At 43.6% G+C, this 26,747-nt stretch overlaps 1 protein-coding gene and 1 long non-coding RNA gene across 17 annotated transcripts in view; one reads left to right on the top strand and one right to left on the bottom strand.

Annotated features, from left to right (window-relative positions):
* GABRP (gamma-aminobutyric acid type A receptor subunit pi) overlaps positions 1 to 16,029 on the top strand; it is a 38,085-nt gene extending 22,056 nt beyond the window's left edge. For 2 of the 3 annotated variants that reach the window (XM_066977088.1, XM_066977087.1), the window contains 9 exons: positions 2,347 to 2,436; positions 3,612 to 3,724; positions 5,974 to 6,041; positions 7,546 to 7,763; positions 8,646 to 8,728; positions 10,973 to 11,110; positions 12,414 to 12,566; positions 13,111 to 13,304; positions 13,948 to 16,029. In XM_066977088.1, the coding sequence (XP_066833189.1) occupies positions 2,381 to 2,436; positions 3,612 to 3,724; positions 5,974 to 6,041; positions 7,546 to 7,763; positions 8,646 to 8,728; positions 10,973 to 11,110; positions 12,414 to 12,566; positions 13,111 to 13,304; positions 13,948 to 14,262 (1,338 nt within the window). In that variant the 5' untranslated portion in view covers positions 2,347 to 2,380 and the 3' untranslated portion in view covers positions 14,263 to 16,029. Of the gene's footprint in view, positions 1 to 2,346; positions 2,437 to 3,611; positions 3,725 to 4,363; positions 6,042 to 7,545; positions 7,764 to 8,645; positions 8,729 to 10,972; positions 11,111 to 12,413; positions 12,567 to 13,110; positions 13,305 to 13,947 lie in introns of those variants that run through there. The other variant, XM_048064759.2, reaches the window with a different exon arrangement.
* The window catches only part of LOC125182895 (uncharacterized), a 36,005-nt gene that overhangs the window by 2,721 nt on the left and 6,537 nt on the right, over positions 1 to 26,747 (bottom strand). For 4 of the 14 annotated variants that reach the window (XR_010824890.1, XR_010824885.1, XR_010824887.1 and 1 more), the window contains exons 3-6: positions 24,571 to 24,724; positions 7,062 to 7,197; positions 4,269 to 4,364; positions 3,875 to 3,943 (exon numbers count right to left, since the gene is read on the bottom strand). This is a non-coding gene — a long non-coding RNA (uncharacterized lncRNA). The other 10 variants (XR_010824884.1, XR_010824886.1, XR_010824889.1 and 7 more) reach the window with 8 other exon arrangements.

Raw genomic sequence — 26,747 nt, 5'->3', positions numbered from 1 at the left:
GTTTCCACTCTTTGCTAGATAGCACATTGCAGCATGTTTCATTTTGGCTAACTGATGGCACAACAGGGTCGTAAGACAACTTTTTACTACATATGAGGTCCCCACCCACTAGTCATCAAAATAAATAGAGTTTGGCTTGCTTTCTTCAAAATAAGGTCTTAGTAACTAGGATCAGATGCAATAAAATTGTTCAGAAACCAATGCACAAAAATGCTAGCAACCACAGCTCCTTTGTGAAATGGATGTTAATGAAGGGTCCCTCAGCTGAAATTCATAAATTTTCATACTTTAACCAAATGCTACTTTATAGCATTATCCTTTCTGTCTTAAGTTCTTCTTTTATATGGGTCAAGCAGCTCGGTATCTCCAGCTCAAACCAATGATGGCCAAGTAGCAATCTTTCCTTGGCAGCTGTGGCAGTGTTGTCCTCACCAGCCCATTCCTGCAGCAGCTTACTGTGGGAACACCAACAGGCAAGTGGCAGAGTTGTTCATGCCCCCAGTAGAGATGTGTGACTGCAGCATTTCAGGCAGGGCACCGATGCTGAGCGGAGCAGAGTTTGGGTAGTGTTCCCCATCATGGTGCCAGCTCCAAGGCTAGCACGAGCCTTTGTGCTCGGGGCTTGGACTGGCGTACGCTTCGCTGGGTTAGAAACTGGCTGGATGGCCGGGCCCAGAGAGTTGTGGTGAATGGAGTCAAATCTGGTTGGAGGCCGGTCACTAGTGGAGTCCCCCAGGGCTCGGTACTGGGGCCGGTCCTCTTTAATATCTTTATCGATGATCTGGATGAGGGCGTCCAGTGCACCCTCAGTAAGTTTGCAGATGACACCAAGCTAAGTGCGTGTGTCGATCTGCTCGAGGGCAGGAAGGCTTTGCAGGAGGATCTGGATAGGCTGGAGCGATGGGCTGAGGTCAACTGCATGAAGTTCAACAAGGCCAAGTGCCGGGTCCTGCACCTGGGCTGCAACAACCCCAAGCAGAGCTACAGGCTGGGAGATGAGTGGCTGGAAAGCTGCCTGGCCGAGAAGGACCTGGGAGTATTGGTGGATAGTCGGCTGAATATGAGCCAGCAGTGTGCTCAGGTGGCCAAGAAGGCCAACGGCATCCTGGCTTGTATAAGAAGCAGTGTGGCCAGCAGGTCGAGGGAAGTGATTGTGCCCCTGTACTCGGCTCTGGTGAGGCCGCACCTCGAGTACTGTGTTCAGTTTTGGGCCCCTCGCTACAGGAAGGACATGGACGTGCTCGAGCGAGTCCAGAGAAGGGCGACCAAGCTGGTGAGGGGTCTGGAGAACAAGTCTTATGAGGAGCGGCTGAGGGAGCTGGGGTTGTTCAGCCTGGAGAAGAGGAGGCTCAGGGGCGACCTTATCGCACTCTATAGGTACCTTAAAGGAGGCTGTAGAGAGGTGGGGGTTGGTCTATTCTCCCACGTGCCTAGTGACAGGACGAGGGGGAATGGGCTAAAGTTGCGACAGGGGAGTTTTAGGTTGGATGTTAGGAAGTACTTCTTTACCGAACGGGTTATTAAGCATTGGAACGGGCTGCCCAGGGAGGTGGTGGAGTCACCATCCCTGGAGGTCTTTAAAAGACGTTTAGATGTAGAACTTAGGGATATGGTTTAGTGGAGTACTTAGTGTTAGGTCGGAGGTTGGACTCGATGATCTTGAGGTCTCTTCCAACCTAGAGAAATCTGTGAATCTGTGAATCTGAGCCTGTGGGAGTCTCAGGCCAGAAGCCAGGATTCGGTTCCACTCCCAGAAAAGTCAACGAAACCCATTTGAAGTAGAATGATTTCATCCTGTACTGCATGCTGAGTGACTTGCCAACATTACTATTAATAGTGTGGGTTTATCCCAGGTACAAGCTAATGGAGTGCAAAGCTACAACATTTCTGTGTAGATGATTAGCGGAGCATGCAACCATGAGATGCTGAATCTGTCATGTGGGAAGGATTTCGCATGGCTTCAGAGTGTGATTAGCTTTAGGAACTTCCTAAATACTTCTCTATTTAATAAATCTTTTCTCTGTGGTGTTACTCTCAACATTAGCTAATCCCCAACCCACACTGAAAGAAAATCCCCATCTAAAACAAAGCGGTAGCTAAAATCTGGTCACCCTGTAAAGGACCTTAGGAACTGAGCTGTCACTAGCGTCTTTTACCTGGTAAGTATTTAAGATAGCAAGGAGCTGAAAAATGATACAAGCTAGAAAGAAAGGGCAGGTGTCACGATGTGCTGAGAAAGTTAAATGTCATTGTGGGGTTCTGTCTCTGTGCAGCGTTTCTTTTCCCTGTCCTCTTCCCTTAATTTGTTTTCCTTAAACCACAAAACTTTAATTTTTTATTTCACAGAAGAGCAGCGCAAATACTGAAATAATCTCTAGAGATGTTTTGCAGATACTTTTGCTTCTTCAGTCTGTGGCTTTTCCTCCCAACCCAAAGGTAACTGGAGTGTTTATTTTGCTGTACAGGTCATCTGAATTATGTTTAAATAATGTTGCCGAAAATGAAATTATGCATCCAATTTTCCAGCCCTTCCAAAGAAAGCTGGGTGCTCAAACAGCAACCTGCACAGGTCCCCAAAATACAATCTATGCGTTGACAGCGCAACCCCTCTTTCCCTGTTCAAGAGCAGGAACGTCAGCTGTTTTTGCTGGAAACACCTCCCCCCATGCCTCCCAGCTGAGTTATTGCCATCCCTGGACTGTGTCAGCTTTAAAGCACCGCTTGAGACTGGGGAGAGAGACAGCACCTCCTTCAGCCCTTCGCAGAGCACTAACAAACTGAACGGTTCACTCATGTTTTCATTACGTGAGCACGTGAACACAGTGCCTGGGGACACTGCACCATAAAACGTACCTTTTTACGGTCCCCAAATCCTGTTTCTCTAGCTGTCTGTTTATATGATGGTACAGCTCTGTGAACCTCACAATGCCAGGTACTAGCTGTGTTGTCTGTCCACAAAATGTTAATTTTGACCTTGTTATAGTAAATTGGGGTTGAACCCTCTGTGTGCACAGCAGTTGGGGAAGTCAAGATCACAAAACTTTCCTCATGTCTATGAAGTGCTCACTGCCTTACCTCTCTCCTTCCAACGTACTCGGGGATTTTACTCCTGATGGTAGCTGTAGAGATGCTTCCTGACACTAACAAATGAGGATGAAAGCTTGTTTAGGGTAACAGTGATTAGGAGGGAGGAGCTGTTGGGCAGTAAGATTTGTCTCAGGCTGTCATAAGCAGGAGGATAAAAAGAGATGTTCTGTATATACCTTTTATGAGGGGGAATGGGAAGGAGATTACAGGTTATTATTAACTCTGTGATATACTGACCTTGCTTGACTTGTATGGGACATTTAAAGAATGACCTTAAGCCATGGTGTCTGCAAACCTGTGGTTACTTGTTGAGGTAATTTGCTATATTCCCATCCCTTTAAGGTTTTAATTATTCAGCTAAGTTAAGTAATGTGAGTAAGTGCTCATGATTTCAATTATTTACTTATTTTTAGTAAGCATTTCATGTAGTTTGGTTGTTTGAGCACAAGCTGGGAAAGCAGCTGCACACCTGGTGCGCCCAGTGCGGTTGGCCCCATGTAACAGGACGTTATTTGTGTCCCCAGGAGGTGCTCGCTGGGTCATGTATCCAACCTGGGCGGCAGCGACACGACATCCCTCCCTGGATTTGAGAACCTCACTGTGGGATACAACAAATACCTCAGGCCCTACTTTGGTGGTATGTTGGCTCTCTGCATTTCACTGTTTGAAGAATGGTCTGTTATGCTTGTGTGGAGGGGTGAGCGTGCTCTCAGCTTTCATTAGCATGCCCCAGTTTAAAAGGTTGTGTCCCTTTTAAAGTAGCTCGTAGCCAAAGCTGCCCTCCTACCTGTGCATCCAGTGTTGTCTTGAATACGTTGTGCACACATGCACGTACAGGGCATGAGAATGTGTCCATCTGTGAAGAACGTGGAATTTATAAAAACAAAAAAAAAAAAAACACTTTAGCAACCCCATGAAAGATCTGACAGTAATTAAATTCTGCACTAATTGTGCATGCTTTTGTTTAGGGCCTACCCCTTGTGATTTTCTGCTTTATTTTTGTGCATGTAAATTTACTTAGTAGACAGTGGGCGTAGAGGAATAAGTCATTCTTCTTTCCAGAAATAATGACTTTTTGACAAGTGCTTTCACTTCACACTGGGACACAAACTAAACCTGATTTAAACCCTTGTGAAACTCCAGAGAGTGAGCACCTGAAGGACAGTCATTTAGGAACTCACCCGAGGCTGTTGTCTGCCTTAGGTGTCAGGTCTCCCACCTCCCAGGTAAATGCTGTAACCACTTGGAGGAACGAGTTTCAGAATGGCATTCAGCACCTGAAAAATATTGATTAAAGCTTAAAAATCTATGAAAACTTTGATAAATTCTGCTTGTCTGCCAGAACCTGTTACTGAAACAAAGCTCAGCAGAAAAATTCCCCATCAGCTTCCTCCGGGAGCTGCATGTTTTTCCGCTGTAGCTCCTGCAGACTGACCTTCTGCTGCTGGCAGCTTTGAGCCCCTTCCTTTTTTCTGACCATGGTGATAAATTTCTGGGACAAGACAGAATTTAGCAGCTTGTTATGCCCAAAATGTCTCATGCAGGAATAGAAAAGCTCTATTAGAGCCTGTCATATAAGTGAGCAGATGCTTCTGAATTGCTTAACAGCCATCTATGCCAGACTATGCCTACTATAACCATTAAACAAAAGTGGTTGTAACTCAGGGTTGACCTCCTCCAGAGTCCCCAAGTCCTCACAGTTCCGCCCTCTGGTCATTAATTTTAGTGGCAAGTGTCTAAATATCTAAAAACAAGATGGAAGAATGTAAATGACAGCTACTTGAAAAAATATGTATCCTAAGTAAATGAAATACATTTTGGAGTTTGGAACACTTCAAAAAACAACAAAAACACAAACCCTTCTAACCTGGAAAGAGATTTAGAAAGTGTCCCATAGACTTTCCTACACGTGACTTAGAGATGATGAAAAGGAGTTTCAGCAAGTCCCACGAAGATGGCACTGCTGTGTTACCACCTGGGCAGAGGGCAGTCTTGGAAAGCACCAAGCCCCACTGCTAGCAGGTCTGTGCGCAGCAGCGCAACAGTGACGTTGTGGTCCAGGGGACAGGCTCAGATCTTTGGGCCCCAAAGTCATGCTGGAGCCACTGGGATTAAACAAATGGGGCCCAACCTAAGGGAAAGCCTGTGTTTTTCTGCTTGTTAATAATGACCCTCTTTCAGAGCCACCTGTTCACCCACCCCATTGCAGGACCTGGTGAGTGCTCTTCAGTCATTTCCTGGGGAGCAGCTGCCCTCTTGTGGTGGATTTTAAGAGTTAATAATAGAAAATAGGGGAGTAAGTACCAAGATTCGGGACTTGAATGCTGAAAATTTGCTTGTAAATAAAACAGCGATATAATAAAAAGGCCAAGGCTGTTGCATTTCTCGTTTGTAACCCAGTACGTGGTCTCAGCAATCACTGAATTTTTCTGACTCTTAGTTTTCCTCTCTGAGGAACAGGGTTGCTGGTGGACACCTGCTTGTGGAGAGTCCTCAGAGAGCTGCATGTGTGAAACAAATCGTGCAGTGCTTGCTGTTCCTCCCACTGTGCAAACATTGTGGACTGGATAACAAGGAATAAACTGGCTTTGGCTTCCCGTTGGCAAATGCCACTGAAATGCTCATTTAAATGGCTAATGGACATGGATATTTGCTGTCTGGTACCATCACCAAATACAGAACTCCAGTTCCCTAACAGCAACAACTTCATTTTGGATGATAAAGTCATTTGTGAGCCTAGTGCTTTGAAACTGTGTCTAGCCCTTTGGGCTTCTGCAGTTTTAGAGATAAAGTTGCGTGTGGGGGAAGCTGGGAGCAGCGCCCATGCTGTACGGCATCCTGACCGGTTCTGTTCTTCTCTGCTTAAGCTTTCCTTTCCCTCCACAGGAGAACCTGTTCAAATTGCAATGAGCCTGGACATTGCCAGTATTTCTAGCATATCTGAGAGTGACATGGTAAGCGAAATAATTTGTGTTTTGTAAGAGAGGAGAATGGGATCTGCCTGAGAGACTCATCATGTTACCATATGTTCAGCACAGAAACTGTCATATTCCAGCTGCTTTGCTTTCCTGTGTCTGACCACTTTCAGGGGTGTGAGGAAAAGAAGGCTCACTTATGGTTGCAGACTACATAGACACCATAGTAATGTGGGCTTGTAAGTAAAAAGCGATGACCCCAGAAGTCCTACTGGCTTATAAAAATCAAAAAACAAAACAAACAAACAAAAAAAACACCTGAGTGCCTCTTGGAAATTTCCTCTCCCTTCCTTTTCCTCCGTGTAGCAGCCCTCTGTGTGGGGTAGGACTGGCCTCGGTTGGACGTGGTGGGGCTGTATGAAGACAGCCAGTGTCTCTCCTCAGGGAGGAGAAATGAGGTTTTGAGCTGAGACAGTCTGAGGCTCAATGGACTGGTCATCCCCCCCGGAAAAAAAGTAATGACAATTTTCAAATGTACAGAGACCATCTTCCCACCACTGAGTCTGGTTCCCTCCGCTTCTGATTACAGCTTGATTTCAAACATTGCTGAGAATTCCTCGTTCAGGTCAAAGCTCCTTTTCTGTTAAACCATCCTACAAATTACAGATTAAATGAAACAGAACTGCAGCGTCCACCACAAACAAGCAATGTATCTGTGGTATAATACAGCAAATTCATGCTGTTACACAAATGTCAGGTCTTTTGAAATTAAAAGGCATTACTGGTTGTGTTTACTGCATCTGTAAGGAGGGAAGCAAAATAATACAACAGAGTCCTGTCTCTGTCCAGGAGGCTCTTTAGAGCTGAGCATTGCATGTTCTTTTATGGTGAGGCAATATACAAATACTTCAGACACTGCAGATACATCTTGGCAGGCTAAATTCAAGCCAAATTAATCACTTCAATTCAAAGTCCTGTTAAAAAAAACATGCTACAAGTTTTGTGTTTTTGGGGGGTTTTTTGACCTTACTGATGAAATAACAGGTTGGAATTGTTTACCTCTATTTCTTCCAGATGTGTCTCTCATCATGTATGTAATACACGTATAATTTTCCATCTCTAGTCCATGGTTGGTTTTTAATATCAGTGACTTTCTGAGTGGCCTCAAATCTGTACTTCCCATCTGTTTTCTTACCTGCAAAGCAGACACAAAAATATCAATTACAATAACTGCTCATTTCAAAATAAAAATAATTTAAAAAAACACAATAAAATAAAACTGAAGCACTGTGGATATAATCTCTAGTTCTCATACAGAACATGTTAGAGTTCTTATATATACTTATTTTCCATAAGTATATGGGAAATGTAGTACAATAAATAAAACTACGATGAAGATCTGTTGGTTTTACTGCAATGCATTTGGTGCTGAGCTTTGATGGGTTGAACAACTGTGAGTTCTGCATCTTGTCACACATGGCATACAGTTTATTCCATGCAGGTGTTCTGGATGCTCAGCCTCAGTTTCTTCTCTCTTCCCCAGGATTATACAGCTACTATATATTTGCGGCAGCGCTGGACAGATCCCCGGTTAGTCTTTCATGGCAACAAGAGCTTCACGCTGGATGCCCGTCTAGTGGAATTGCTCTGGGTACCAGACACGTACATCGTGGAGTCAAAAAGGTCCTTCCTGCATGATGTCACTGTGGGCAACCGCCTCATAAGATTGTTCTCTAACGGCACCATCCTGTATGCCTTAAGGTAAATCAACCTTTGCCTTCGCTTATGACAGTGGTTCAGAATAGATTTCCAGAATTATGCTAGACAGGAGCAGACAGCAACTGTCAGAGGTAATGATGAGCTTGGAGCCAACAAGCCAACTGTGACAGTACTCTACTGATCCGTTACCCACAGTCCTGGCCACCTGGAAACTCCTGCCAAGGATCAGGCAGGATTCCACAACATGACACGGGCTGTGTACAGAGCAGTGTCTGCTCAGAAAGCTCACAGTTTTGGATGTTACGTGGGACAAGTCAAGTAGAGTCAGATGGAGGCTGGAGAGGAAGGGAGAGAGGACATCTTTACAGTAAAAGTTTAACTGATGGTGGGGAATTATTTCCTTATCCAGTGCCACGCGGCCATAATTTCTTCTCTTTAGCAAAAAGTGCATGTGTATGTGCACTGCAGAAATGTGCACAGTAATGTGTTAGCAAGCCTTAGGTCTTCCTAGGTAGATGTAACGGAGCGTGTCTCAGTTACCTTCAATGCAAGCAAACTGCTATAAGCAGACTTGTTCACCCTCCCCATCAAAGCAAGCCAAGGTTTATGCACCGTTAGTTGCTGTGCCTCAGGTGACAAGGGGTAACTTCCAAGTGCTAACAGTAGCACTGGAAAACGTGTTAATCTACACTAAGGCTCCCACCACAGCAAGGCAAAAATCCTCCTTCAGTTACACTTTCATCAGTATGGCTGTAGAGAATGTGTCTTAAGGAGGGTTCTCTCTGACTGCAGCATTCCTTTCATTTTATAGGTCAAAATTTTCTAAATGGAGCAGGATCCTTGTGGTCTAGTCTGCTATGAGAAGTAGAAATATTCCATTACCATGCTTTTATTGCAACTTTAGAATTCTTTCTCCTCTTACAGAATCACTACTACTGTTGCTTGTAACATGGACCTGTCAAAATATCCTATGGACACACAAACATGCAAACTGCAGCTAGAGAGCTGTAAGTATAACACTCCAGAAAAAAAAAAAAAAAAAAAAAACTGACTTTAAATTTGTTTATTCAAAGTCTAATGTATGTAAGTATGCATCTTGAATATTTGCATTCATCATGGTGGCCTCCTGAAGCAGTAAATAATAATGGTCAAAAGAAAACAACTTTATTTGATCATTGTTCAAATGCTTGTGTTGTAATCCACAGTTCAGAGTTTTTTTCTGTCACTATGCAATTTATATTTAGAAAAAAAAGTGGTAATAAATAGTATCTTCATCAAAGAGTAAATTAAATAGTTCAGTTCTGTACAGAAAGGGTTAAGTAGTAACTGCTAGGTTTCCAAATTTGGTCCTTTTTGTACACAACTTCAAAAGCAACTTGTGGGGATGAGCGCATGGGATGGAGTACAGAACAACCTCACACATATTACCTTAAACCTGTTGTATCTCCCAAACCAATCCAACCCTGTCTGTGAGAGCTGGTTGTTACAATAATGGAGATGGAGGGACCCTCATCAACAGGAGGAGTCTCAGGCTTGGAAGCCTCAAAAAAAATGAACAATCAGGGAATCCTGCTCTTAAATTAAACGTTCGTCTACAGCAAACTTGGCTGAGAACTGGTAACAGGTAAATCAGACCCTAAAAAAAGCTAGGGTACTACGTGGCTTTTACACAGGAGCTCAGCAAGAACAGTGCTGCTGTTACGTCTCTGTGAAGCTCCCCAACAAGCAAGCTCCCTTCTCCTGCTTTGCGTCACAAAAAGAAACATCTACAATCTCAGTGCTGAAAAGACCAGATTAAACTTCTGGGGTTGCAGCATGAAGCACCTAAGGAAGCACATATTATTTTCACATTAAAATCATATTAGTTCACCATGGTTAACTTTATTACAAAGAATAGCTCCTGAAATAATAATGATTGGCCTCTTCTGCTAAAGCATAGCTTGTTTGGGCCTGCTTTAAAAGTGATTGGGTCCTACATCATGCTCAGTTGCTGTATAATTCCAATGAAATTACATGCACATTGCCCACTGGAGGTTTCATTAGGATAAGTGCCCAGAAATAATGCTATTTAAATATATGCCAGATGAATTAACAACAATCTATCATTTATTATAAAATTTTCCTGAGTAACCACGATTTATAAAACTGTTTAGAAACTTCGAAAAGTCACATGCTTAGGATTCTGCGCAGGGATTCATACCCTGGACACCTAATTTACGAGTTCATCATACTCAAACTCTGGTAATTTGTGTCTAATAAGAAAACACAATTAGATAAAAATAGAGCTGCAACTGCATCTGATTCTTTCTACCAGGATGAACAGGTCATTATCAGCATAAACGTGTCCCTGCTCATTTTCTCAAAGAATGGCACTTAATAAAAGGATCAAATTAGTGAGATCGATGGGCTTATTTACTAAATTAAGTGAAATTTTTGAAGTGAATGGCTAGCTGGTGACACAGTACGAGATTTATCCCTCACATTGAGGTACCCTTTAGTCCAACCTGAGGTCACGGAGTGCCATCATTTACATTCCTGGTGGCAATTTCTCAGCTAGCACATGTGGAGTTTACTGATAACTGCTTGAGCTGTTGATCTCATCTGTCCCATTGTTTTGGGGCAGGAATTCAGTGTCGCCTAAACATTGGATATGTTTGTGTGTCAACAGTCCTGGGCAACATGTATATGGTCAGAAGAGCCTGGTATGTAACTGCAGAGCAGTCTCAGCTCCAAGCTCTCAAGTAACTGTAGACACCTTTTCTGATCTTATTGAGCACTAGAATAGATGGTCCAGTGCCATATGCTTCTGCTAGCTGATAAGGGCTCAGCGAGATCTGCCCTCTCTTCTTTTTAATCAGTGCATTCTTGCTCACCTTGCATGACTGAAGAATATGTTCAAGGGTTGAGCACTGCGGTAGTTTTATCCTGCAGTGTATAACTGATCTGGGGATGGCAGGAGTATTAAATTACCTTTAAAAATGTGAAAACATTTTAAAATTGGAATACCCAATATAAATGATTGAAACGGGTTCTTTGCATCACTCGCAGTGATACATGTTCCCAGCCAAATCTGAACCAGCAGACTGAAAATATAGCAATGAAAATTCCACTGATGGTCTGACATGGAAAGAGGGTTTTTGTCCAGCCCAGGTTGCAGAGGTGCCATTTTTGCTCCTAGCCAGGAGGCAGGGCAGAGCAACACCTGGCATTTATTGGCTCACCACAGTAACACGGGTCTCTGTTCTCCTTAGGGGGATATGATGAAAATGATGTCATCTTTACATGGCTGAGAGGAAACGACTCTGTCCATGGCATAGAAAGGCTGCGGCTCTCTCAGTACACGGTGGAACGTTACTACACCCTGGTCTCGAAGTCACAGCAGGAGACAGGTAAAGCAGTGAAAGAGAAAAGCAGGTAAAGCTCTCTTAAGGATCTCCCCTCCCACCTCCTTCCTTCTATGGACCTATATCTTTTGACTCAAGAAGCCTGAATCAAGGAACTCTTGAGCAAATCTTACAAAGAGAGACAGACAGATAGTAAAATCTAACTTGCAATCAGGGCATTCTGTAGGATGGGAGGCCATGGAAAGATGGATCTTTTAATATACTACATTCACTTAATCTGTTGATTTTTTTTCCTTAAATGCTCAATTTTTCTCTACACACACCTGAACATACTCCCTCCCCTCCTCACAGGTCTGCAGTCTATAAATACTGCAAGGAGCCATGTTTACAGTGACTGGGAGTAAAATTAACTTTCTAAATATACTTTTTTTTTCTAAATGACAGTTCTGTCATGTTTTTGATGGATTAATATCCCTCTGTTCATCAGAATTCAACATCTTTTTAATTTTCAGCATAAATACTCTTCTATCACTATGGAAAGGGACAAATCTTCCTTAGAATGACCAGGTTTTAGAAATAATCATGTTTTGTTGTTTACTGTAGTGTACACAGCCCAAGAACAACATGGTTTTTGTTTCTACACTTCAAAGGGAACTATTGTTTAAGCAGCAGAAATATCTCCTGAAAATACTTGCAATCCAGCCCCTGAACGCTTATGTCACTATAATGACAAGCTGATTTTAAAAAATGGACTGAATTGTTTTGGAGTATACAAAGACACAGTTACCAAAGATCACAAATTACTAATGAATACAGGGAATATAAATCCCTGTGACGATAAGATGCTGGGATGCTTTGGGACATGAGCCAAAGCCTGCTGAAATCAAAAGAAAATCTTGTGTTTATTTCTCAGCCATCAGATAAGAATGAATTTGGCAATGCCTCTTCAAAGTGGTTCTTGGGAAAAAATGTGTTTGCTGAAAAAGAGAATCGAAGAAAGTATCAGCCCGTCCCCACCCTGAGCTACAATGCTAGAATAAAATATTCCCACTGTGGATTAAGTTCAGGAGCCCCACTGCAAGACACACGTTGTATCTCCTGCCAGCCAATTCTGTGTATGTGTACAGACATACAGGTGTTTGTTTATACATCCTTTGTCTAGGATATGTTAGATACGAAAGGTTTCTGAGGCAAGAAGTCATGCTTTTGTAAGTAACTCATCTGCCATGATCTCAGTGAGGCTCTGCTGATGTCCATCAGCTGAAGGTCTGGTGCTGGGGGGTCCCGATTTCAGTTTGAAGGTCCTTGGGAATCTCACATTCACTGTGTTTCTCCCTTTGGTGAACAGGCAGTTACCCACGACTGATCCTGCAGTTTGAGCTGAGGAGAAACATCCTTTATTTCATTTTGGAGACCTATGTGCCATCTACTCTGCTTGTCATGTTGTCCTGGGTTTCTTTTTGGATCACCCTGGATTCAGTACCTGCCCGGACCTGCATTGGTGAGTTGCTGCCTGAGGGAGGGAGAAGAGTTCGGCAGGGAAGGGGAGCCTCCGATGGCAGGGTAGATGGTAGCTTTCTTGAGTTCTCTGCCGCTGTTCACGTTCTGCTTTTACTGGTGGTAGGGCTAGGTTAGCAGCAGGAAGCGTGGAAGAGATTCTGTGCCTGGTGTACTTGCCCCCCCCCCCCCCCCCCCCCCCCCCGAGCTGTGTACAGCCAAGGCTCCTGTTAGCCTCACAGTAGAGGACAGAGCAAGCATTCCTTGTTCCGGGCTTTGGTGGAGGGAGATTATTTACTTTTAATTGAAAGTATGAAAAGTGGGAGCCAGTTGTTAAAGGCATGGAGAGCCTCTGCAAAGCCAGTAGTTAGTGCTACAACAGCAATTCAGCTGATGGATGACTTGGATGTGCTAAATGGTGCTGCGCTGTTTTTGTATAGCAGTAGAGGGTGGCACCATGTACCTTCTATTGGGTATGCGGACAGAGGATAGGCCAAGTCTTTTCCTAAGTGTCTGTAAGAGAAGGTCTTTCCTTTTTGCTTTCCAAGGTGTAACGACAGTGCTTTCCATGACAACTCTGATGATCGGCTCACGAAGTTCACTCTCAAAAACCAACTGCTTCATTAAGGCCATTGATGTTTACCTTGGCATCTGCTTCAGCTTCATCTTTGGTGCCCTCGTGGAATATGCAGTGGCTCACTACAGCTCCTCGCAGAAATGTACAGCTAAAACACCTCAGGAGGTAATGTCTGATCTACCTTCATAAAACTAGTTATCTCAGATCAACACTAATTAGTCCTTCATTAACTGAATAAGACCAGTAGTCTTCCTGCTATGGGTACAGCTAACATCTGCTTCTCCTAATTGTCTCTAAATGTAAGGGTTTTTTGTGCTACAGATGCAATAGCAGTGATCACAAATAGCCCTAGATCCACAGTGAATTGTTCAAAGTGATCTGCTTTAGTGGCAGAAATTAAATATTCCAGTATGACTGTAGCTTGGTCGTTATCAAGGGTCCAAATCCTGTCAGGAGGAGAAGAGCTATCCCACATCCCTGGTGAGTTCCTCACCTCTTACCGTGTAGACGTGAAGGCAGACTGATGTCTTGCAGAAGATGAACAGTGGGTTGCTCAGTGACATCAAGAATGAGACTTGTTCAAAGAACTCAAGATCTCTTTGAACACAGTATGGAAACAGGCATCTCTGGGACTCCGAGCACTTTCAAAATTAGGCAGCAGCGGGAAGGCTGGTTTGCACATTGGTTTTTTGGTGAACATGTATGAAGCTGTGTGCTTGTATCTTCATCCATACGGTCTCTTAATGGATGAGCACTCTTCTTCTACAGGAGAGGCCAAACCCTGTAACTGAATACTCTTGTTTCTTAGGGGCCTGCAAATGAACTTACTAAAGAAATGGAAGAAGTCAACATCACTAACATCTTCAACAGCTCCATTGCCAGCTACAAACGGAAAATCAGTTTTACAAGTATTGAGATTTCGAGTGACAATATTAACTGCAGTGACTTGACCATGAAAACTCATGAGAAAATCAAACGTGTCTTGAGAAACAAAATGCACAAAATTATCGGTTATTTCACAATTCAGAACCCCAGCAATGTAGACCACTACTCCAAATTGCTTTTTCCATTGTTTTTTATGTTGGTCAATGTGTTTTATTGGGCTTATTATTTATATTTTTAGTAGAAACAGATTGCGTTGTTCTCCCACTCCGGTAGGAGAGGGATCCTGCCAGCGAGCCTCTAGGTATCTGACCTCAGTGAATCCGCCGTGGACAAAATGCTCTGTTGTGATTCCTGAGGTATGGAGCAGAACAGCGTGTGGGGTACGTTAGATGCAAAGCCTTTGTGCTTCAGCAGTAGTGACATTGACTCTGGACACTTGCTTGTTCAGCTGAGTGGCTCTGCTGGGCCCTTGTGCTTGTACTGGCTCTCTGTTCCAGCATGCAGCCTCTCCTCTGGCCAGGGATGGGTGCACAGGACTGCATGTGGCAGGCCACGGACTACTAGAGGCAGCAAAATTATCCTGGTAACCTGGAGTAGGTTGGAACCTTCTAGTTTCTAAGAGGATGTAGAATTATAGATGATGTTCTTTGTTTGCAGGAGATAACAGCAACAGAGGGACCATGACGGCTGACTCAATAGCTCCTCTGTTCAAGGAAGTGAACCCAAAGGCATCAGTGTGCTGTGCATAGAGGAAGGGCTCCCGTGCGTGGCGCTTCCTTGTCCTGGGGATGCTGCGATGCCAGAGCAGTGATTTCAGTGCTGCTGGCAGCGGCGCGGTTGTGTGCCTCGCTGTTTGTAATGCCTGGCTGACTCACTGAAGTAATCCTCGCTTGCTGAAGTTACCCATCCCTGAGACAGGTGGAGGGGCTCTTTGTTGGTAGAGCTGTGTTTTTTCAGAGATTTGGGAGCAGGAAATACAGGCAGCAGAACTGTTTTGTAATCCCTCTACTACTCTTACTGTTGTGCTGTTTGCTGTTGTGCTGGAGTTGAGCAGATTCTGCTATCTCCCTGTCTTCCTCACAAATAGATTCCTCTTCACCCTGGAGAGTGCCTTATGAGCAGCTCTTGTTCCTTGCCAGCCGTAAACAAGAGCGGCCAATTTCTTGTCCCCTGTTTGTATGGCTCTGCAGCTGCGATGAGTCAGCAGTGCTGCTGGGGAAAAAAACCATGCATGGGGAGCCAGGGTACGATGATCCAAATCAATCTTTTACTCTCTATTTAAGGCTGAAAAAAACACTAAGTTTCTGCAGCAATTCATGTTCTAAGTGGGCTATGGAGACTGCCAGTTGGCTTTACTCATTCGGCAACTAGCAGGACTGAGAGCTCCGTTACAGACGTAAGTTAAATACATGGTGCACGCTTCAAACACTGAATCTTTGGGAACCAAATGGCATTTGGTGCTATGTATCTTTAGGCTACTGGATTTTAAAATGAATGTTTTATGGCAGATTTTTTTTCCCTCTTTTTAGTCTATGCAACTTTCATAAATTTGAGGGTGTAATCCCGCAGTTCCGTAGGCAAAACCATAATTGCCTGCACTGGCTGCTAGTCAGCAGGAGTTTTGGCTGAGTGAGGCCTCTCAGCATGTAGTTCATGTTACAGCCTCACACATGCAGTGGGACTTGCTATAGAAGGTGGGCAAAGCACATCAAACTATAGATTTTTTTTTTTACTTTAATAACTTTTTATTGAACCACTCCAACACTATATTGTGAAGGATCTGAGCCACATATTCATAAATCATAGATTTTACAAAGAGCAGCACAAAAAGACAAAGGGGAACGAACTGACAATGGCAAGTGAATAAACACAAACTCCAATAATGAAATGTTGGCTTGTATATACTGGCATTTAAACTCCATTCCATAAAATGTAATAAAGTGAATATTGGTGATATGAACACAAACCCCCCAGAGAGATCCTCTATTAAAAAAATCATTGCCTTATTTCTGTGTCAATTTCTTTCTTTAAAACCCAACTAAAATGCCCTTGTGCGTTCTGCACCGGCTGCCAAATATTAATGTTAACAAAAGGATTTTTTTTTTGTAGCAGAACAGGTGGGAGTTGCCACTCTCAATGCTTGCTTTCATTAGGTGCTGCTTTATTTATTCATTCATTCCTCAGTGGCTTTGAGGTTGCTCAGGACTTGATCTGACTTACACCTCTGTGCAACAAAATGTTGCCCTGGAAAGTGACACCTCAGTCTGCTGCTGTTGAAGGAAGGGAGAGAGAGAGAAAAGGGTTTGGGAAGGAAATTTTTTTCAGATAGCTTAGGGTATTATTATTAAAGAACAGTTGGGGTGGCCAGAGGAAGATATTTTGATCTAACATCAGAAACCTTTAATATCTAGAAAGTGTTGGCTCCTGATTTATTTGCTTTTACAGACCTTTTTTGCTGCTAGTGATGGACTTCACCACTTTGTAAGTAATACACTTTACATGACTGTCTCCCTAACATAGTCCTGCTGTAACACAAGATCTTCACTTGGTGGTCCTGAGACCACGTCAGTGGTCAAATCAATTCTCAGTGAGGATCAGATACCAAAAATAAAAGACAAACTAAGCAAGCCTCCATCCTACTGCAGGTACATCAGGCATGTCAGAGGGACCAAAGTTAAGTTTAGCTATTACACGTTCTTAAGTGAACCAAGTCTGCTTAGCCTCACTGGTGTCCTGGAGCAGCCCACTGCCCTGACTGCTGTTGCTGTGGTCCCACACATGCCTGGCAGAGGGCAGTGACAGATGAGCATCACAAGCCCACATACGTTCTTCAAAGGGGTCAGGATGATGCGCTGCATAATCCTGTCCCTTTCAGGTGTTGTCTAGCACCACTAAATTCAAGAAAAGGTATTTTCGTGTTCTGAAAGGTGTGGAGCACAGAGCAGCTTCTGTGTTGCTGGTGTGCAAAGATAAGAGCCGGTACCTTGACAGGCATTGAACTGGAAATCCTCCACAAAGGACTGGCATGTAACAGGTACGCTGCAGGTGAGAGCAAAGCTGCAGGTAAGTGCTGCACACAGGCTCTGGTTTGCCTCAGGCATCAGTCTTGTGTATGCTGTGTAAGGAGCAGGAAGGATTTCTGAGCAGCAGCCCACGCTCTGAAAGAGCTCTGGGCTCGAGGCTGATCATTCCTCAGCTGAGAGATGTTTCACCTCCCCCTGACCACATCTGCCCTACAGCACTGAGGGAACTTGACAGTACAGCTCTGGAAGAGCCACAAGACCCAAGAGTCACCCTTTATGTTTACTATTCCACCATGGTGCCAGTTTGTTTGTGCTCTTAACCAAATGCACATGTATGGAGGAAAAGACTGACCTGATTTTTAGAGATGATTCTGCTTCACTGTGATGGCCTGGTTTGCTGTAACCTTTCCTTGCATGCGTTTCCCACAGCTGCAACTTCTAGAATCTTTGTAAGAACATGTGTGCACTCTAAGTCTTTGCAGAGAAATGTTTGTGTATTACCACGGATGGATAGTGAGCAGCAGTCAGGCAATGTGGGTAACGTGAGGAGCTTTCAAGTGATGCAAATACCTGTATCTGGTGCAACCCAGAGGAACATAAAGCCTTGTAATATGCTACGTAGAGTTGCCCTACCTAGCACGGACCAAAAGCAGTCTAGCCATGGCAGCATAAAACAATTTGGTAATTCATTTACTAGTTTAAAATATAAAGCTGCTGCACTACAGAGGAGAGGGCTAACCCAGGCTATCACAGACTGTGCAGTCCTTCTCTAGAGCTAACACAAGGATGTCTGAGTGTAACAGCGAGTGACAGATATGCAGTGCCTTTTAGCACATCCCAACATCATCCTGCTTCCTTCCGTGTCCCCCAGCCTTGTTTTTTCCCCTGACACTTGTACCCACTTCATCCCAGCGCAAGCAGGTCCTGTGCTGCAGCAGCCACCAGCTTGAGCTCAGAGGGTGTTATTTCTCATTTTTAGGAAGATGAAGGGTTCAGCTCAGGAATCCTATTGTTTCAGAGCATGTGGTTTACATTATGATTTCTAAAAGGTATTTATTTGTGTATGCAAACACTACCATCTGCTGCAAGGAATACTTTGCGTTTTTAAAATGTTAATTCCATCTCAAATCTACACATTGAACTGGTAGCAGAAATCACTCTTACTTGCTTATAGCATTTAGTATTACAGCACAGAGCAAGCCAGAAAGTCCTGCCTTGTAAAGACTGTTTAGTGTTGGTAATTATCACAGGTGTTCTCTAAGTTCTCACCGAAGTAACTTTTCTGTTCATTGATGACTAAAAGCATTTTTAAATTATGATCTGTTATTACACTTGGGATCAGACAATGGGCTTCTTGTTAATCTGAGGTGAGTACTCAATCAATAATAAATAATTTTATATATTTTTCCTTTCTCCTTTTCCTTTTGAGATCTGTGTCCTAAACTATAGTTTTTCTGAAAGTTTCTATGCTTTGGAACTTTTTAATTGTCTTACTTGCTCAGGTCAGCACTTCAACAAAAGAATTCAATATTGAACTGCAAGTTGCTTTGTTTGGGCACGTGAGTCTGTGTTACATCTAATTTTCTTGGCTGGATTAATACAGATACATATAAGTACAAACAAAAAATCCTTATTTTCAGAGTATTCACGCAGCTAGCATTTGGGTGATCATCTCTGCTGATGAACTAAATGAACAGATAAGTTATGATTTGTGAGCTGAGAAAAAGAAAGCAAAATTAATTCTAGGTATGAATGGCCTTTTCCTCCCCTTTTTCCCCCAAAAGGAAGGCCTTTGTGTGACACCAGCGTACTGCACAGAGAGATCCCAGATCCCAAGCAAAGGTGTGCTGAGGTCCTGACTCCTTCCTTTGCAGGGACAGCACTTCAGCTGGGTCCCTGTGCAGCTGTGTCTGCTGAGCACTGCGCTGTCTGGAGGCAGCACTGGGACCGCGCCCCGCTGGAGGTGCATGAAGCAGCCCTTCCCTCTTTATTTCCCAGCATGTTGTGGGCTCGTATTGCCAGTCGTGCTGTCAGTAGTGTCAGTCACGCTGCACAGGCCCTCTGCTTACGCGCACCTCTACCTGAGGAGGGGTTTGGAGGGAAGTGGCCTGCACTTGTTTCCATGTTGTTTTTAGTTCCATTATATTATAAAACATGGTGATTTTTAATAATTTAGTGTTCTATTATGTTTTATTCCATTGAGAGACCCAGAAAACAAATCCCAAACTTCAGAGAACATGGAATTAAAGCTCTGAAGGTAGGGTCAGACCATGCAGGTGGCTCTGATCATGGCTGTAGGACCCAGTTTACCCACCTGAAATGTCTTTTAAAAAAAAAAAATATCGGGATTTATTTTTTTTCTTCCCCCCAGGGAGAAAATAAGTTTGGTTTTGCACTACCAGTTCAGCTTTCCCAGGAGATATCCTGCTGTTTTCATTTGACTTTCCCTGCAGTCCACAAAGCCTAGCTCTAAAGCCTGCAAAGGAGCAGGTCTGCCTTCCCATCGTGCTGTGGTATAGGAGAGGAGTCAGTCACAATTATGCAGTCATGTCTTACAAGACATTGTCCTTTTCACTCTACTGATACAATGAGCAATCCCCTTCTGCAGCATCAGTGGATGCTGTAAACTGGCATTTTCTATAAGCTCCAGTGTTCACCTGTAGGAAGGCCTCTTCAATGCAGATTTAGATTCATGTCCGTTATCATCAAATGTAATCACAAATGTAAGACCAGACCAGCTGTTCAAGACAGAGCTTGTGCTCTCAGACATCTCCTTTAGCACAAGTAGGTCAGCATTTCATGCAAAAGCATTATGGCTTTCAGTGCCTGCAAGATGTTTGCGCTCAGTATCTCTAGCTGCTCTGCGGCTAGAACAAACTGAGACTTCTAGGAGTGTTTCATCAGCCTCAACTAAAAAAAAAATATCTGACATACGCCCCGCTGGACAGGGACAAAGACCATTTGCCCTGCCAACTCAAACAGGAAGCCAGCTAAGTAAAAAGGGCTGGGTAAAATCCTGAGCCCATTTAGGTTAATGAGAGTCTGGCTATTGATTTAAATGGACTCGGGCTTTTATGCATGCTTCTTAATTCATGCATGTTTTTCACTCCTATTCCCTCACTTAACACTCTGTCCAGCTTTCATACCTTTTGTTAGGAACAGGCATGCAAAGCTAAGAGCTACCATGGATGAACTACCCACCTTATTGCAACCCCCAGAGGTAAAGGGGCCAGGACTATCCCTGGACTACTAAGAGTTGGCAAATCCAGCTCAGAGCCCTGCTCCAGCCTGGCCCTGAGGCTGTAAGCATTAATGAAGGGCCCTTTGTGGGGCTGTGCTGGTGCAGAACCTCTGAGGTGAGTGTCCCTGAGGCCTGCGTGGCTGAGGCAGATGCAGCAGGGTGCAATATTTCCCCAGGTACTCCTGAGGAGTGAGAAGCAGCAGGAAGGAAGGGCCTTGCTAGAAAGGTTGAGACCAAATTCTTCCCATCTGCACTTCCCTTCTTGGGTTTACAACACACGTGAGCTTTATCTGGCTGCTGTTCAGATGCTGGGGAAGGGAGGCCTTCGGTTTGGCCCTGGCTCTGAGCATTAGTGCTTTGTTTGTGGCTCCCAGCACTACTGATCTCCATGTAATGACTCCCCGAGGGGGTCTTGCTTTCTAGGAACTCACTATGCAGCAGTCCAGGAGAGAAACTAGACGAGGACTCATCTGTGGAAGAAGGGAGAAGAGTAAGCCAGCCATACAGTACATCAGACCTGTGGGTCAGTAGACAATGCAGAGTCCTGAGCACAGCAGGAATCGAGCAGCAAGGGGCAATGCCTGTGCTCCCAGACCTTCTTCCCAGTGGTAAGTGCTGCCCCTTCTGAGTTCGTCGCAGGCTTTGCTTTCTGTGCTTACTCACACCAAAGCCTCCTCTTGTCATCTCCCACACCTTCTTACCTTCTGCTGCTGCCTGCCGACCTCACAGGTGCCCACGCTGCCCCAGATCAAAGCCCCAGCAAAGCATCCCCTTGTCACACACAACCTGCACCATCCCTTCTGAAGCTGAAAGAAAATCCCTGAAGTTCCCTCTCTGTGCCTGATTTCCTGGCTGCTTTTAGGGACAGGTAGTTTTTGCTAATGAGACTTTCCATTATAAAGTTTCCATTTCTTTGGAAAATATTAACTTTGCTGGGCAGATCAAACAGGCCCTGCAGTTATAGTTAGAATATCCTAAAGATTTAGTTCCCGGTAATAACAGTGCTAAACCACAGCATCGCCAGAGGCAAAAGCTGTATTATTTGAAATGAAACTTCTCATAAATATCCAGCTATAAAGTAATTTTGTATCAGCTGCTCTTATATAAACTGGACAAGGCAAACTGTTCTATCCATCAACATTAAGGCTGCCAAGCAAAATAACTCTGTATTCACTTCTGCAAGTTCCAGAGAGCTCCCTCTCTATTAGACTTTCCCAGCAAACACTGTGGCTTTCTCTTTTAAAGAGCTTTTCTGGCACAGGCAACTTAGCATCACCAGTGTCATCTTCGGGCTTCAAGCTTCCTGTGCATCCCCTCACTGCCTCTCTGATGGGAAACAGATGGACAGGTATGCACAAACACAGCTGGCCCTCAGTGGCCACTGGCCACAGCTAATACTACCTTCCTAGTCTTTGTTAGGACAAAGCACCTCAAAATATTGCCTAGGGCCAACACCATGTTTGTTTGTTTTTTCCTTCCAGTCCCTCTCCAACTGCCTGGAGCACGTTCATTGCAGGTCAGTGATGAGCACCACGCTAGTCTTCAAACACCCTGCTGAAGGTAGGAGCTGCAGCCGAGGCAGGTGAGAAGAGCAGAGGGCTCACACAGACGCCACCTTTCCCAGGTGACAGGCGTAAGTCCTGGGACAGGCTGGGCGTACCAGGGCCGCATCTCTACCTCCCACCCTCCCTGCTCACTGCCTCAAGGGCCCCCTGCCCATTGCCCCACTGCTGTCCCCGGGCCTGCAGCTGGCAGGATGTGTAAGATGTGCCTTTCCTGTGCTCTTCCGTTTTGTCTGCTTTTGTGTGGGGAGGGTTGGTAGGTTTTCTGGTGTTTCTGAAGCTCCGCTGTACCTGATAGCCCTACTGTCTCACTGTTGATGTCAACAGCACCTGCCTTTGATGCACGAGTTGAACTCCGTACTGAACTGCAGCATCTGCTGCAATAAAACTTGACACCTGAAAACAGTGAAAACACTGAGGTCTGTACAAAACGTGAAGGCTTTCTTTTAGCCCTAAGATTAAGGTGGGCAAACCTTTGTGCCTGCCACTCTCCCTCAAGAGGGAGAGGAATGGCACTGGCTATAGCTTCTATCTTTTATTTGTGATTAAAGCATCTGGAGAAAGATTAAAACAAACAACTAAGATTTGCAGGGCTGGAAATGTGGGCAAGAAACATGGGGAAATGCTCTTATGATACTTCATGTGCAGATTTCCTCACTACAACTCACTTTTCAAAAGAATGGCTTTAGAAAAATGCTTGATTGCCTACTGCTGATTCCCTAAATGTTTCCCTATCCCTTTCCTGTTATAGGGCAGGAGGTTCGGCTGTTTCTGAGCAAACCTGCAAAGCTTTCAGAAGTTTGGTTTTCTTAAAACATAGCAGAGAAGTGAGGTAGACCTGAACCCTTGAAATATCTGGAAGGAAAATTAACTTGTGTAAAGGATTTTTCAGACTTATTTGTGTGAAAAGGAGTCAATGAGGCTATATTAATCAAACCCGAGCATTTTGTACTAGAGCAGTGCTAGCAGGTTTCTTTTTGTCACTGCAAGTTGAACTTTGAATGCCTACAGTCACCAACAATGATGATGCTAAAACATGAAACAGCAAAGAATCTGTAGGCAGCTACTGCTACAGATAGGTCTAGGATGAGTCAACAAAAGCCTAGCCAAAGCCTTCGATGAAAATAATCAGCCTTCAGGAAGGAGACGTTCATTTTCTTTCTTTTTTGGTAACTGAGATGTAAGAATTAAAAAAAAATAAATTAAAATAAACAAAAATAATGATTCCCATTTTAACCTTGCAAAGAAAATAATTAAAATATATACGTTACATTATTAAAATATGCAAAATCTATAATTTAATTATACAATTACACAGCCTTATAGTCTAATAGCCCCACTGTATTTTGCATATTAGTGAACAATTGCTTTCTTAAAGCTCACAGTAGAATCATTTACTTGATGCTGGAGAATAAGTTAATTACGGATCTCCTGCTCTTGATTAATGGATTTAATAATGATGTTACAGTAGAATTAACCTATACTTCATGTGCTTACAGCACTAATGATGAGATTCATGAAAGCAATGTGTCAGCAAATACGATTGGCACCAAAAAAGAACATACTTGGAGATTCCAGGATTGCCCACACCACTGCTGGTCAGCACTTCTGATGCAAACCCACAAATGGCATCCAAACACTTCTGCCTCATTGGTCATTAGTTTCCACTATTTGCCCCTTATTTTTACAAAAATAAACAATGAAGCTCAATTCTTGATACTGTGGGAGAAAAATTATCCTAAGAGGTTGGTATAGTATCAGGTAATGCTTTATAGGGCTTATACACAATGGGCTTGGCTACCTGCTCTCTGCCATTACCCAGCAGAATGGGCTGAACATCAGTTTTCTTTAATGTTTCTTTTGTGTGCATGTGTATGTAATAGAATATAAGGTTTCTTGGATGGAAACATGTTGAGTCAGCTAAGATTTACTCTCTAAATGAACCTCAAGAATAGGTACTTAGTACAACCTAAGAGACTCAACACTAATGTTTCTTAACTCCACCCACTCGACAAAACAAACCATTGCAGGACTGAGGAGATAGAAGGGAAACTTCAAAACTTCTTGTTTTGTCATTACTCCTTGCAGAGCTCTTGTGTATCTGTGCGGAAACCAGGTCTGAGCCTGATAGGAGCCGGATTCAGAAAACCTTACTTAAGTAAAACTTCTCCTGACACAAATAAATACAGAATGAAGACCTGAAACATATTTCATCTGAAAAAGCAGTACCTCAGGAATCACTAGCAACAGGATTTCAAATTGCATCAGCCACGTACCTTATCTATTACCATGCAAATCAGAATAATGCAATACAACTCAGCAGCTTAGCCTAACACCGGCCCCAAGAAGAAAGCAGGAAATGAATAGGAATACAATTTCCTTAACAATTCACTTACAGGAATTATTTTGCAAGACCTTTCCCATGTCCTGGTAGAAGATGAAATCTGAGGGTATGGAAAGAGTTGGGCTGTTTTACTAGGCCTCTTCACTGCCCATTGCCTTTTCCATAGGGGGAAGGTAGAACTTCTACTTACTATGCCACACAGAAACACCAGGAAAAGGGCCAGAAAAAGTATGTTGCATGCTCAGCACTACCCTGCCTGTTGAGACTGAGGGAACAGTAATTTTGTTCAACCTGCTGTTAACAAAGTTGTTCACCAAACCATTCTTATTTCACAGCTGATCGTAGAGAGCTCCCCTCATGCACCGCAGCTGCTCACCTCCTCCCCTCACCAGAGGGGTCGTGCCGGTGCACTGCTCGTCAGCTCTCCAGGCAGCATTTGGGGGATGGTGTCCAAAAAGGAGATGGTGTGCTTCTGTGCTTGTTTTGCTGTTCCACCAGCAATGTTAATCTATTGCCGCTTGTGTTTCTTTCTGGAGCCAGGGAGTAATTTAGAGTGAAAATAAATCAGGATTTGTGGGGAAAAAAATCAACGCTTTTTTCACCTAACCCACCAAAGAAAGCTTCAGGGAATACAAAGATACTGAAATAATGCATCTTATTACTGAACCAGATGGAAATGTCCCTTCAGATATGCCTCTTCAAACCCAGTTGCACTCTTCTTCCTTGCTCTCACCTTTTCCTGTGCTGCCACATATCCATCCTATATAGAGAGTTACAGAAATGTTCTTTTCAGCTCATCACAACTGCCACTGCCAATGGAAGACATTTGGGGCAGGTGTCCATTGTCTCTGTTGCGCACACGCACACCCACACACACACACACACACCCAACTTGTTCCAGGTGAGCTCAGTTATCACTGGCCAAAATAACCTTCAGCTGTAGATCACCTACCAAGTGGCAGCTGTTCAAATGAGACCACACCTATGCCCAGTTCTTAATTTGTAGGCTAAATCCATCAAGAACTCAGATTACATTACCCAGATAAATGTAAAAAATGTTTTCTAGGAAATTTATGATGGGTTTCCTTAATGTCAGGATGCAGGAAGTAGTTCCTAGTACCCTTGTTTTACAGCCCTCAAATCACATTTCCTGGAAGAAGGGTAAAGTTCAGCCTTGACAAGGGCAGTGCTGGCCTGAAGCCCCTCCTAGCGTTGGCTCTGTTTTGTATATATGTTTTCACCACTACAAACATTTTTTTACTTCATATGGGCCTCAGCAAATCTTTATCCTTTAGATACTCAACCCCTACAGCTGTAGACACAATAAAATAGGTAGTGCTGAGTAGATTCTATAATGAAAAACTAAATGATTAGAATTTGATGAGGAAGTGTGAAATAAAACACATTAAAAAGCATAAGAAGGTGAGACAAGAAATCGATCTCCCATTAAATTCATTGGTTACTTTTTGTCTGACTCTGAATGTTAAAAGCATCAATTACACACATAATGTACTCCTTTGGAGTCTGATTCTCTGTTCAAAGCCAGCATGCAGTACAGAAAATGAATTAGTCCAGCCATCACTCAGCAATGAGAAAGGCCCTGTAGGTCTCTCTAGGATGGCTTTAAGAAGTGCTCCACCAATGGAGGTCAGAGGGAAATTGCATTATATGCAGTTCAGTAGGAGGAAGTGATCTTGAACCAGCCTATTTCACTTCAGGCAAGCTCACTTGGTGCAGAAGATATGAAGCTAAACTTGGGAAAAGCCATAAATATGTTCAGGATGGAAAGTAAACACATGTTCCCATGAGATTTGTCTTAATGGATGTGACCAGAGGATGTAAGTGGGGTACAACAAAATGCATCCTTCACGGTGCTTCAGTAAACCGTGGATACAAAAGGAGCAGAAAAAGCTACTTGTGTATATTTAGGACAAGTAGGTACACATGTGATTTCTCTTAGTCTTTTTTCACTAAATGTCTTAGTCATATGTGTGTATCTTGAAAATGTGATTTTAGATAACAAGCATACAAAGATGGCACATTTGTAGGGAGGGGCCATTCTTGACCTGTGCTCTATAGCCGTGTTTGCAGGTTCCATAAGTCTGGTATGCTTCACCTCTACCTCTGACAGTAAGATGCATCTGCACTGAACTCACATAGTCTGAACAATGGTAACTGAGGGCTCTGGTCTGTTGATAAGCCATCTCTCAGGACCAGGAGGGAGGGAAGCTTTCTGGTAAGAGACAAGCACAACACCTGGCTAGAAACGGCTCTGCGAGTCTCTATCCCTAAACTGACAGAAATTTAGGCAAGGAAAAAATGGAGCAAATGTAACTGTCACTTCTTTCATCCTCCTTTGTAATTCAGTGTAAGCACATCTTAAGAAACAGAGGTAGAAAAGTGCTCTGAAAAGATAAATGATGCATCTAACTTCAGCAAAGCCTCCTTCTGGTGTGTCTGAAGATGCTGCAGTGGCTTGTTTATGTTGGCGTATGTTCTAAATCGTTCGCACTTTGTTTTGAGAGCCAAACATGTGGCCCACATTATTTTGGG

The sequence above is a fragment of the Anser cygnoides genome, chromosome 14, assembly GCF_040182565.1.
Source record: "Anser cygnoides isolate HZ-2024a breed goose chromosome 14, Taihu_goose_T2T_genome, whole genome shotgun sequence".
Classification (NCBI taxonomy): Eukaryota; Metazoa; Chordata; class Aves; order Anseriformes; family Anatidae; genus Anser; species Anser cygnoides.
The sequence above is the reverse complement of the archived record's forward strand: the minus strand, read 5'-3'. Positions and strand labels throughout refer to the sequence as shown.